The following is a 14,384-nucleotide window of genomic DNA, read 5'->3' on the forward strand; positions in this document are numbered from 1 at the left end:
ATAATTTATATAATTCATAATTTTATATAATAATCATTAAACTTAAAAATGTAACTGGAAAAATATACAATTAAAAAATGTGAATAACATAAAATTAAAAAGGATCCTGAAAATATGTACAAAATTTTTAAAAAGATAGTTCATCATTTAAAATTTTAATAATTAACTTGTGCTATATATATTATAATATATATAATACATTTATTATTTTCAAGAAAACAAATTAGTGAAAAGTACCTTCTTATACACTGGAATGAAAAAAAAATTAATCATTGAGTTAAAAAGAACTAGTCTCACATTAAAAACTAACGCTTTTTTTTTCTTTGAAAATTAAAGAAAACTAATTATTATTTTAATTAATAAAGCTTTGCTCAACACAAAACTTTACTCTTTTTTCATATTCTCTGCGATTTTCCTTATATAACTGAGCAGCCATAGAATTAGCTGGTGAATTAGGATTGGGGTCACTGAGTAGAGATTGAATGGATGTCAAAATAGCAGCTACATCATATATAGGACTCCAACGATTCTGTAATATATCAAGGCAAATGCCTCCATCTGCGTAGACATTTGGATGAAACATTTTAGAAATAAATCTAACCGTAGGTGGCTTGTTCGGATATTCTTCAGTAAATTCTATGATCAATTTGAATGCGCCGTCCTCAAACGGAGTATCATGCGGTCCAAATATCACTGCTTTCCATATCATAATGTTATTATTAGTTGGTACACCACTGATACCAGCAGGTGGATCTTCTTGTAATTTTTTAAAGTCTCGCATAATCCTACGCCTGGCTGGAGTTGTCATGATGAATGATTACTTTTAAATTAAAATAAAGTCTGAAAATAAAATAAGAAACAAGTAATTACAATCAAGTCAATTTTTTTAAAAATAATTACACATCAATATTTAAATATCATATATATTTTATTCTTATAATATATACATTCTTAAAAAAACATTGTTATTATTTCAAAATAAATAATATATTAGTTCTTTAATTATATTATTTATCATTGAAATAATAAATTAATATACCTAAAAATATTTGTATCCTAATTTAGAGAATAATTACATAACAATACGAATTTTCATAATTTTCCAAAAATTAAAAGTTCCAAAACTATAACTATATTAAATTGACATTTCAATTAGAACACAGTGATGTGAAAATTATTATTTTTATTATTTTAATCATTAAATTTTTATTAAAAAATAATTAGTTAAATTAATATCTATCATATAATTAAGTTTTTTACAACTTAAATTTGAGGATGAATTATATAAATTTAGATATTTATTTTATTTTTACTGTTAATCTTTTTAATTATTTATGAAATATAAGGAACACGCTAATTTGTATTTTACAATTATTTTTACATTTAAAGTAGCACAGTTGTGATAAAGAAATAAATATTCTTATATAATTACTTAATTATAACTTAACATATTTTATATTTATTATACATCAAATATAATTTCAATATACATAATATATTAACTATGCTCTTACTTAATTATGATAAAATGTCAATAGATGTTTATTAGAAAATAAACCAAAATGATAACAGATGATTTTTAATTGAAAATACTGTATATAGTTTATAATTATTATGCATTTATATTTTAGTATTTAATTTTTTTTTACTTCACATGTAAATTTTCTTTTTACAATAGTGAAAGTGAAGGTTTGTTGATCCATAGACAGTTAGGTATTGAAATTGAGTAAAGGATAAATTCATTGATGCAACATCATATCTTATTCTTTCCCAACTATTTGGGGTCGACTACCCTTGTCCTAAACTTTTACTCGTCTCGATTTTCTATATCCCCTATACACACACCAACGGCCCCCATATACTTCTCAAATTGGTGTAATCTTATGAACATTTATTTAATAGAATAATATGTCAATATGTACATGTCTAACGCTATCCTAACTGAATCCGTGCGTTGCGGCTATAAGTTCACCCGCAACGCAACAAACGTAATGCAACGTATTGTTGGCAAAATTGACGTCAATGAATTCATACGTAAAAAAGGTTATGAACTTATATAATAACAATACAGTCGAAAATTTGCCGTCAACAAAAGAACAATGTAAAATGTTACTATCCAAACGTTTGGCTATGAAACTTTTTTTTTTTTTTTAATAATGTGTGAATACAATTAATCTTTAAAAGGGTTTTTACTTTTTACTTTTTGTAGGTAGCTTTTTAAGTAAAAATATTATAAGTCGAAAAGTTTCTTAAAATGTTTAAATTAGTGGAATTTAATGATAGTTCATTTCATTCTAATATGTTTTCACACACCAGCTTGTAATAGTATTTTTACCATGAATTCTAATTCAGTTACAAATATCTTGTTCGGAAAATATATTAGAATGAAATGAATTATTATCAAATTCCATTAATTTAAACATTTTAAGATACTTTTTGACTTATAATATTTTATTTAAAAAGCTACCTAAAAAAATTCAAAAGTAAAAACCCTTTTAAAGATTATTTATATTCATACTTTATAATAGTATCATAAATAATAAATAGGCATTGAAATTCGATAATATTAAATAACACATAATACTAGATAACAAGGTTATAGGTAACAGTTTTCAAAAAGTGCGGTCAAACCCAACGACCAATCAGAAAGCTAAAATGATAACCGGTGCCGAGACCGACCCCAGAATGCTAATATGCATCCGGTACACTTAATATATAAAGATAGGTTTGAATTTGGTGAGTTTCATCATTTGTATACACAGTTACGTGCTGATAATAATTTATTCCATTCTTATACACGAATTACTACAATTACTTTTGACTATTTAAAAGAGGACATTGAATATGAATGTTATCATATAACAACTAACTTTAAAGTACCAATTTCTGTAAAAGAGAGACTACTAATTACTTTAAAGTAAGCATATTATTTTAACCAATAACAAATTAAAATTAATAGTTTTTATATATTAACAATAACGTATCATAATATATCATAATAAAATGTATAATGTTATAATTTAATAAAATAATAAGATTTATGTATTGTATATTAGTATATTATAATATTAACATTAAAGTGATTAAGTAAAACAACTCATTTTAACTTTTAAAATAATAAATTATAAAATATAACTAGACTAAATAATAATGATTAGAAACATTTTAATTTTAAATATTGGAATGTGTGTCGTCTGAATACTGGAAATTTGGTGAAAATAATGGCATGGAACTGTATGTTGGATGTACCGTAGAAACTGATGAAATAACATAATTTTGTTCATTAGAATTTGCTGAGCCTAAGTGGAGGTAAACTTTCACCTTTCACGTATCCAAAATATTTTGTATGCCGTTCCTAATACATAATTTCTAAATGGAGCTCAAATTTTTAAAATAGGGAAGAATTGATTTAAAAAAATTTATAGGTATCTTCATCATCTGGAGCTGCAGTTGGTTCGATTAATATAGCTAGTTTCCTTGTTTCGAGATCCATCAATTTTTGTTCGAAATTACGACTGGTGTCTTGTTTTTTTGTTCTCTTATTTTTTGTTTGTGTCGTAAATGAAGTTGATGGAGGTGATGAAATGTTGTAACTTGATGTAGACGTATGATCAATGTCATCGATTTCATCTGGTTCCACGCTCTCTTCATCTACGTCTACGTTAACATCTGAAACATTTCCATCGCTTATTCTTGGAACGGCAATGTCCATCAAAAACAGCATAGCGTTGAAATAGCCCCATTTACCTTTATATAGCGCAGCATATTCATGACTATTACCAGAACGACTAATAGGAATTTTTTTTATTTCTTTTAAAAATTTATCGCAAAGACTTCTCCATTTTTTTTAGTGTCGTCTTCTGTGGAAATTACATTTAAATATTGTATAAAATATATAAACCAATTATTGTAATTAAAATTATTCAATTAAATTTAATAATAATAATAATTAAATCTAAATATGTTTAATAGGTATTTAATAACTTTTTTTTTTATATTACAATTAGTTTCAACAGTTTTTAATATTTAATATCGAAAACTATAAATTACTATTTTATATTATTGAATTTAAGCGAATTCAAGAAATCTCATTAGTTCTATTTAGTAAAGTTAACAAAGTTGTAAAAAAATTTTAAATTAAAATAAAATAAATTCTAAGAGTACAAATTTTTTTTTAAAAATATTTAAGTAGAGTATTTTTTATTAGGCATGGTCGCGTGCCACGTACTTAGATAACAATAATATCATAATCACCCTGCATTGCATATAGGTATGCATGAGTGTGCAACGATACATATAATAAATGAACTCTTATAAATATTAAAAACCACATCTATCAAATATCATACACCACACCACACAAAGTTCAAGCAAGGTAATAAATAAATGATTATTGATTGTTAAAATAACCACATCTACATTTTCACAGAAATGTCATCTAATAAGGAAACATTATTCAAATAATCACATTTGTGAGATAGATTAAACTATACACATTATCACATTATACACACACATTTGCGTCAATCAGAAGATTAACTACTCTTATTATCGTTTTTCATACACACACATACACACACTTGCGTTTATCGGATATATAAGGGACTTGGAAACAAGGGCTAATCAAACGAGTTCTTGCTATGCGACACTGAGCACCTTTACGCTAGTGTATGTCATGGTCTGGACTTAGAATCTCAACAGCTAAATTAAATATCAGAACTTAGAATATTTTAGAAGAGTTTAAATTAAAAATCTGGACTTAGAATATTTTCATTACAGTTTAATATTCAGTTTAATATTAAGACTTAGAAATTTTAACAGCCAAATTAATTAATTGTACTTAGAATAATTTTTAACAGTTTAATAAATCACTTTACCACAATTGGCATTAATTATTTACAACATTATACCTACGTTCAAGCCTTGAACAGACAGAGTAAGTCACTAAAGTTCGATCAATCGGTTGGTACGCAACAGTACCTATTTTTTATAATCTAAATATTTTTTAAAAAGTTTATTATTTTTGATGTTAAAGAGCTTTAGAAAAATTTTAAATTTTAAAAAATCATAAAAATGAACCACTCGACTTTTAAATTTTCTAAAAACCAAATTAGCAAATTGAATATTTTGAATTTTTGAATTTTTAAAATTAAAAATAAAAATAAAAAAGTTACATATATTATACCTATATTATTATAATGCAATAGTTAATAAATTATAATATGTAAAAAAAATAAATATTGATTACAATAAAGTCTGGGATATGTAAATGTAATTATAATAATAAAATATAAATAAATAAAAAAATGTATGTTGTATAGGTACATTTAATATTGTTTTTTTTTTTTTTTAACACAGATATCTTGCTACTAGTTTAGTTTTTATGCAAATTGCTTTAATATACAGAATTTTAAAAACAGCAGTTTCTTCAATTGTTATTGAAGTTTGTAAAGCAATTTGGAAGATTATAAAAGAAATACATATGTCCACACCAACTATTGTTGATTTTGAAAATATTGCACAAGTGTTCTATGAAAATTTAAATTTTTCAATTTGTATTGGTAGTATTGATGGTAAACATACTCGGATAAAATGTCCAAAAAACTCCGGTACTATGTTTTTCAATTATAAACAGTTTTTTCTATTGTTTTAATGGCTATGGCAGACGCAAGTTATAAGTTTATCATAATTGATGACGGATCTTATGGAAAAGATAGCGATGGAAGTATACTATCAAATTCGAATATTTTAAAACGTCTTGAAAATAAAACTTTGAAACTACCTTATCGTAAAAAACTACCAAATTCTAATGTAACTGATCCATATAATTTCATTACTGATGAAGCATTTCCTTTGCGAACATACATAATGCGATCATATCCAAGGAAGTTATTGAACGATGAAAATAAAAGTTATTTCAACTATAGACTTTCCAGAGCACTCATGATAGTAGAATGTGCTTTCGGTATAGTAGCAGCAAAATTTAGAATTTTGCAGAAGTTAATAGAGACAAAAGTGGAAAATGCTGACCGCGTTGTAAAAGCAATATGTATGCTGCACAATGTAATTATCAACATAGAAAAAACACAGAAAATTATAATATACACTCAGATATATCATTCCAAATAAAAAATTTATCCGGTGATTTAATAGTGAGCGTGAGAAATAAAAAAACATCCAGAGCAATAGAAAATGTAAGAAATAATTTAAGTATTTTTTTTCTAATAATAAATTGTAAATATTTTACTATTGATATTTGACTATGTAAAATTACAGCTTAATTATTCTATAATATTATGTTCTATTGCTTTAGCTAGTATTCAGAATATATTGTAATTTAAATTTAAATTACTTGATATTTCTAGTTCTTTGGGTACAGAATCCCACTGTCTGTCTGTCCCTACGCGATCTTTGTATTTAGTTTTCCTTTTATCCCAAAGTTCTGGTCTTTTTTGTACTTAGGAAATAAGAAATTTTATTTTATTATCAATACAAAAATTCAAATTCAAATATACGAATGTATAAAAATTTATCAGTTGTTATTGACACGTGATCAATCGATTTAAGCATAATTTTTAGTTTAGGTGACTATAGTATTATACTCATCGGCAGGGGCGGATCTCAGCTGACCCACAGTTAATATTTGTTGACAAAATTGGCCTCTTGGAAATTTTTTTCTCTTTTTAGACCTTGATTTGAACTCTTGGACAGTTGGCCCATCGAAGTTACTTGAAAAATGAATGCCAGTTATATTCAAAATTTAAAATTTTTCAATTCATAATTTATATTTTAAATTATATCGTTTTTGTAGAATGTTAAGTAAATCATATTTTATTCCGTAAATTTGTTACGCTGATAAAATTAGATTATATTTATTAATCATAAACAAGTTATTATCGATGGTATCACTAATTCTAAAATGTTATATAAATATACTTATATACTTTTATGAGCATATTGTGTTTTTTTTTTTTTTTACAAGGTATTAATTTCTACTTCAGTTTCATTCATAATAAACGGCCTCTTGAAATGGCTTGACCCACAGTTCCCCAACTCTGGATTCGTCCCTGCTGATCGGGTAATAATTTAGTCTTAAGTAATTTCCTACTTGGAAGGGAAATAAAATGGCTGTATTATCTTGGTATACTCTATAAAACTAATGTTTTCTACAATTAATAAAGACTGGTAGTCAGCAATAATAATTTTTATTAAAGCTTTGTCGATAGATTTATTTTCACCGTCATTAAGTTGGTTTTATTGGATAGAGCTATATAATCTGAGTTGTCGTTGTCGTTGTCGTTGAAGCTTAACTGGAGGAATGCAGTGCTCTTCTAAAGTTTGAGAAAAAGAAACTGATGAGGACGATGAGGTAGAAGGTTTCGTAGAAAGGTTCGTTTAAGTGTCAGCATTTTCTAATTCAGTGTCTAGGACCTAGGTCTTCCTTATTCATAGATACATTATGGAGTTAAATAGGATGCCTTCTTTTTAGATGATCTTAGGTTGGTATAAAATTAAAAATAAATGGTCTAGATAATTTTTGAATATTTACTAATATTTGTCCTAGGCTTTGAATAATAGTCTCGTATAAAAGCTATTGAAACCATTATCGAAAATAGTGATTTTGAGTTTTTCAATTAAATAGTAAATTTTTTATAAGAATTTTTCTTTTAAATACTATTATTTATTTATATATTTATTAAATAATATAAAAATTTAAAACCCACTAAATACAATTTTCGATGTAGTCTTAATTTTTCTAAAACTACAATTTAAAATAGGGTTGCCATAAATTTATAAAGCAAAACCGGGAGAACAGAAACACAATATTGAGTAATATACTTATTATTAGGGCACGGGTGTTGTAGTAGTAATAAACTAGTAAAATTTATTTGCAGAATTGCACTAAAAAATAACAACATTTCGTAATAATTTATAGATGTTTTATTTTAATTCTACCAAAAAAAAAAAATAAGTTTTACATTTTATAATAATAATTAATAATCCATGAGTATACTAAATATGTTAAATATTTTAAATTTTAAACTTCATTGCATTGGATTATAATTGTTTGTTTTAAATTTTCGAATTTGAACGGTCTTCTATTTGGAGCCAATAAGTTCTTATACCTCGGAAAACTTCGTTCTACGTCGGTTGATGTAAGCGGAGCGTATTTAAAAAAAGGTAAATCGTTTACTGTCAAGTCTTCAGGTAAACCATCAAAAAATTTTCCTTGTCCAGTGAGTATATCATTTATTTTAATAACGGTTTCAAATCCCTTATTCTTTTCAATATGTTTCTTGAATTTTTCATGGACTGAAATTCCGATTTCACAAAATATATTGTCTAATTTATTTTGAACATTTTTAATTATTTCAATAGCTTCAACTATCGGAAGTCCTTGATCTTTTAATTTTAAAATTGCTTCCGTAAAAATCCATAGTTCGAGTGAATAAATACTAAATTGGCTGAAATGGAAATCTGAGTAAAAATATTTTGTGAAACTTTTATTGAAATAGCTTCATCAGTATCAAGTTCTTGTACGACACTTTTTACCTCATTAAAATATTTACAATAGTATTATGCAGCCTCGAGCCATGTGCCCCAGCGTGTGATAATAGGTTGTGGAGGTAATGGTGTGCCTGGTACTTTATTTTTAAAAAGAATAGTTCAGTTTGGTGCTTTTAAAAATATTTGTTTGATTTTAGCAATGAGTTTATCTATTTCTGGAAATTTTCCTCGTATGTCTTCTGCAACCCGATATATACCATGGGCCAAGCAGGTGACATGAATCATTTTTGAATACAGTGCTTTAATTATAGTCTCTGATTTTATCATATATGAAGCTGCGTCACTAATAAACAGAAAAACGTTATCATGACGGATGCCGTCGGGCCAAAGAATAAACATTGATTTATCGAATAATTTACTTTATCGAGAATTTCTATATTTAACAAATACACTTTTCCTGGTTGGTCGGTTTGAAGTGTTCCAATCACAACGTTAGCCACATATGTTCCATTAACATCTCTGGTCTCATCAATTGAGACCAAAATTTGATTACCCTTTATATTGTTTCTTATTTTATTTAAAATATCGGAGTACATTTAATTTACGTAATTTTTGCGTAACGTAGATTCATTCGAAATGTTTCTATTCGTATATGTTTCCAAAAATAAACGAAATTCTGGGTTATTGATTTTATGCAACGGAATATTTGCGGATAACATGGCCTTACACAAGTCTTTAGAAAATGACGATTTTTTTATAAATGTAGTTACCTGAAGTTGCGATATAGACGTTTTGGAGGTATTTTATCGATTAACCGCCCGTTGATGCTTTGCAGTTTCAATATGTTGTGTAACTGTATACCTCCGTTCAGCATTTACTTTTGTTTCACACAATTTACAGAAAAGTACGGATCCATCACATGAAAACACATTCTCACCAAATTCTAATACGTATTTTTTTAAAACAGTGGAAATTGTTGGCTTAATTTTCGGCATATTTACAGAACAATAACAAAACATGATAACTCAAGATTCATGGTGTGACTGAAGAACGGATTATAACTCTCTAACTCAAACAGTCATATTTCACAAATTATTTTTGTGTTGTATTGAATACCAACCGACTTGATATTATCGAACTTAAGATAAGATACCATTATTGCTACATACTATACTACTAATTTAATTTTATAGCTAGAGATATTAAAGTATAATCTTATCTATACGATTGTCGAGTTTCGACTATAGCTAAAATTGTGCTATAAATGAGTAAATTCAACAAAATTACACTAAAATTGAAAAAATTCCAAAAATTCCAAAAAATTGCACTTAAAACTTTTAGATTTGAATTCGTACTTACATGAAACGTATTTAAAACTTACTTAGCAATAAATTAGAAAGGTAGAAAAAAAAGTTGCAAATGCAACAACATCCGTGTCCTACTTATTATATAACTTTTAATATATTGAGAGGCCCAATGACGTATAAAAGAGGAGGGATGTGGAGGTCAGATACTCCTAGGCCTTTTTTTAAATGTTATAAAATAATAATCCTAATGTGAGGGTGTGAGGGTGTTAAAAACGTAAAAAAAAAAAATAAAAATAATGATTTGTTTGCAAATGATCCCCCTCATACAAAAGTTATGTATACGTCACTGAAGAGGACCATTAATGGCCGGCAATATAATATTTAAAAAAAAATTGTAAAATAAAATATATTATATATTATATGTGTAAATTATTATATATTATTAATCGATTACGATTAAAAATATATTTTGAGATAAAACGGTTGAAATTAAAAATTAAACAATACTACATTTCCTCTAAACGTCTAAGCCGGAACATATGGACGTCCTGAAAACATTTTTCGGGACACCGGGACGCGAAGTCCAAAAACGGCGACCACCCCGGTTTACCGCGATGTATGGTAACCCTAATTTATAATATAGAACTATTTTTCAAAACCCGAACCATGGAATATATTTTTTTATTTTTGGTTTAACTTTTCGATTGGTTGTATTTTCATAATACTTAAAATCCTTTTTACATAATTGGCATAATACAGTTTTATAAGCATTTTTTTTAATGTTCCCACACTATAGATCGTTGTTTATTTGGTCGCATTATTTTTAAATAAAACAAGAAATTGAAACTATAATAATACTATAAACTTTATAGTATAAATTAAAAATCAATTTCAAGATCGAAACCTGCACAGAAAAAGGGTAAAATGCAGACCACTTTTTATAATATTTTAAATTAATAAGTAAAGATATACATTTTAAAATAATTTTTATTAATATTTACAGCTATTGGTATAATGACTAATGCGATATACAGTAAAAATGATATATATTATATTGTACATTACTAGGAATATCAAACGTAATAAAAATAAAAACTAGGTAGGCTGTATATCATAGATTAGTATATATAAGTATATAGTATTGCTGTATATGCAAGTGTCCGGCAACGAGTGTGTGAAAATCTCATTTAGAACAACGTAAGAAAAGAAGTGAAAATCGTTTTAAAATAAAAGATTATAAATACGAATTATTTCGATGGTTTATTGAGTATTTATATGTTCTACACGATGAAATTAAATATACAAATTCGGAAAACCTCTGCAGCATCACCATTTTTCTTAATATTTAATTTATTCTGTAGATGTAAACTATTTGATTTTGGAATACTCGTATTCAGATAAGATGTGCAACAGAACGATTCAAATTATGACTAAAAATGGATAAAAACTAAAATCAAATATAATATCACAATATCATAGCATTAAAATTTGTCAATTTTAAATTACTACATTTGTAATATTTAATTTAATGAATGCATCTTTACAAGCAGTGATTAAGAATTTGAATTGTTGGATTCAACGATAAAATAATCAAATTTTTAACTTTAAAATATGTTATGTATTATAATTTTAAATGATCAAAACTGAGTGTTGGGAGTTGGAATATGCAAGTCTAATTATTCTTGCTGGTATGACAATAATAAATTAATACCATTTTATTCGCTCATAAACGTGTTTTGAATGTTTCGAAAGGAAACGAAGATACAGAAAAAAAGACAAATATGTTTTACAATTTATCATTTTTATTTTTATCATAATTCGATTATAAATATTTCGGGTATGATGAGCGAAGGGTACGAAAAAAAAGTAATCGAGTACAGACTACCTACTAGTTAAATGTTATCTTATCTTAGACCTTATCTAACCTAACCAGCACTTTTCACTCGATCACTTCAACTGATATCGAATTTTGTTACCGAGAGAATCACTAGGAACTAAATGAGTGTAGGAGTAATCGAGCATTTTTCACTCGATTATTTCAACTGATTTCGATACCGAGAAAATCACTCGATGATTTCCAAAATAATCGAGAAAAATCGAGTATTTCGAGTATTTTCTCTCGATTGTTCCCATCACTACACACAACGCACAGTTTCAGTTAGGGCACAGCGTAACACATGCCATCTAATACAAGTAACATAACTTACCAAATTTTGAGGCAAAATAACGTAGTAGAAGACGACAAAAAACAAATTTAACGAATTGAACAGTTCACTGTTTTTATTATTGTTATTACTATTATTACTAATGTTGCCTAGAGCTCTACTTGGTGATGACACGAAGAAATGAGAAATGGTATGTCCATTATCTTGGTCTGAAACGCAATTCTTTTGTGCTTATCACACGACAGTCGATCTATATGAGGACGCTACACGTAAGGCGAAACATACACAACGGCCGAGAGAACGCGCTGTTAAGTGTTTTCGTGATTCGCAAGCACATGACGTTTAAACCATCCCCACTACTCGCAGTCGGCGATGGTCGATGCAGCACGCGAGCGCGAAAAACCGGTCATGGCATACGTAGTAATATTAGTAAGTTTGATTACGTCCCCGAATACATCGCGACCCACTGGCCCGCCGCGTAAGCCGTGGCATATCGAACGTATCTTTACCGAAATAAACACACCGTTGCCGCCGTAATCGCGCCGCCGCACAGTGGACTGAAATGTAATTTAGCTTCCATAAATTAATAACTCATAAATTTGTACTTAATGCATCCTGTAAATTCTAAAATTATATGCTTTAAAAGCTGCTAAACCCAAATTCTGCATCAGTTTTGTAATTTTCCCCTTAATTTAGGGGTTAGTGGAGAGGGAGCACATTTTTGAATTTCACAATTTTTAATTATACATAAATCTATGTTTTAAAAGCCTATAGAGTTATTTGAAGGAAAATATAATTTATATATTAATACTTAAAATCAAATTATATATTTTCATTGAATATTCTTTTTATTAAATCGAAAACAATAATAATGATTTCAGTTCATTTGAAAATTCTTGTATGCCATTTTTCGATAAACTTTTAAAACTTGATATATAGGGGTCAGAAGACACAAGAAGATGATACTTAAGGTCCTCATTTGTATTTAGCCGTGAATTCTTCCTAGTGCAGTGTTCGTTGTAATATTTGTAGTCTTTATTCCTACCCTCTTGAGCTTATTCTGATAATTGGTCTGGAAAAAAGTTTATATTATGTATTAAAACAATTAAATTAATTAGCATCCAATAAATGTATATAATTACCTATTGGCAGTATTGCGTGACGTATGGCTTGAGCTCTATATATCAATATTTTATGGACGCTTGAAGGCATGTAGAACTACGGATAAAGTGCATCAAAATATTTAGCAGTTTCAATTCCATATTTTTCAAATGCAACTTCATTAATATTATGTCCACTTGCTATTTCTTTTAAAATATTATTAAATTGTTTTATTAGATTTAGGTCCACTCCAGTTATTTCAAAAGACTTTTCGGCATCTTTGAAACATCTACGACTTGTGTTACCGTCATTGGTGGTACCATGCCCTTAATAATATAAAACAACGATTTTTATGTTATATAAAATTTTATTTTAATATTAATTACCTTGTAACACCACATCTACTGATATACTTATTTCAGAATGAAATCCTTTTTGAATTTTAATTTTACGCATTGCATAAATTTCTTTGTTTTCGAGTAATCGTATCTACAAAAAAGAAAAAAAATGAATGAATATTATTTATTTATTATTTTATAAAATTTAAAACTCAAAATAAAATATTCAATGAAAATAACTTGCTTGCCATTACTTGAATAGCAAACGATATGACACATGTAATAAGCACTCAAAGAATCTAAGACAAGCGTAGAGTTGATAATCCGAATTTGTAGTTGATTGGATTTAAATTTTTCCCTATATTGCATATTTCATCTATGTCATTTAACTGATTGGGTGTACAGCCACATATGTAGCAAAATTGGCTGAATGTGTTTGTTAATGAATTGCACACCTTAAGTGAAGACGATAACAAAGTATTTTTAATATTAAAAATCTACAATTATTTTATTTTACCTTTCCATCAATCATACTAAATAATAAATTATGCTCTATTTAAATATTTCTGTCTTCAAGTATTATATCAGTGATTATAACATTGTTTAATTGGTCTTCAATATCCCCTACTTCTTGTTTCGTATTTTCTATAGTTTCTTTTTTGTATGTAAACTTGATTGGCCGACGAAATCTAGTTGATGACGGGTGAGGGTTTTTTAAATCACAACAATTTTGTCATCTTTAAATCCATGTAGCTGTAATGACACTAAAGAAAACATAAAAAAAATTCGAATCAGAAGTCGAAGAGTTAAACTTGACGCGGTCCCGCTGTAGTGCGGGTACAATAAGTACACCACTATCGCTGAGCCGCGCCCGCTTTCTACCCAGCCACAACCCGGGCAACGACAACACCGTTTCCGATATTACCCACCTACCTCGGAAAACCGGGTAGAGGTGGGAAAAGTTA

The 14,384-nt window shown here is 27.5% G+C and overlaps 1 protein-coding gene across 1 annotated transcript; it reads right to left on the reverse strand.

Annotated features, from left to right (window-relative positions):
* Nucleotides 1-352: 352 nt before the first annotated feature.
* LOC112686482 (ubiquitin-conjugating enzyme E2-17 kDa-like) lies at nucleotides 353-12,096 on the reverse strand. Its single transcript, XM_025558759.1, has 2 exons — nucleotides 12,023-12,096; nucleotides 353-840 (listed from the first exon to the last, which is right to left on the reverse strand). Exon 2 carries the CDS (start codon nucleotides 806-808, stop codon nucleotides 353-355), a length of 456 nt encoding a protein of 151 aa, XP_025414544.1. The 5' UTR covers nucleotides 809-840; nucleotides 12,023-12,096.
* Between the last annotated feature and the right edge of the window lie 2,288 nt (nucleotides 12,097-14,384).

The sequence above is a fragment of the Sipha flava genome, unplaced genomic scaffold (genome assembly GCF_003268045.1).
Source record: "Sipha flava isolate LNK unplaced genomic scaffold, YSA_version1 310_pilon_pilon, whole genome shotgun sequence".
Classification (NCBI taxonomy): Eukaryota; Metazoa; Arthropoda; class Insecta; order Hemiptera; family Aphididae; genus Sipha; species Sipha flava.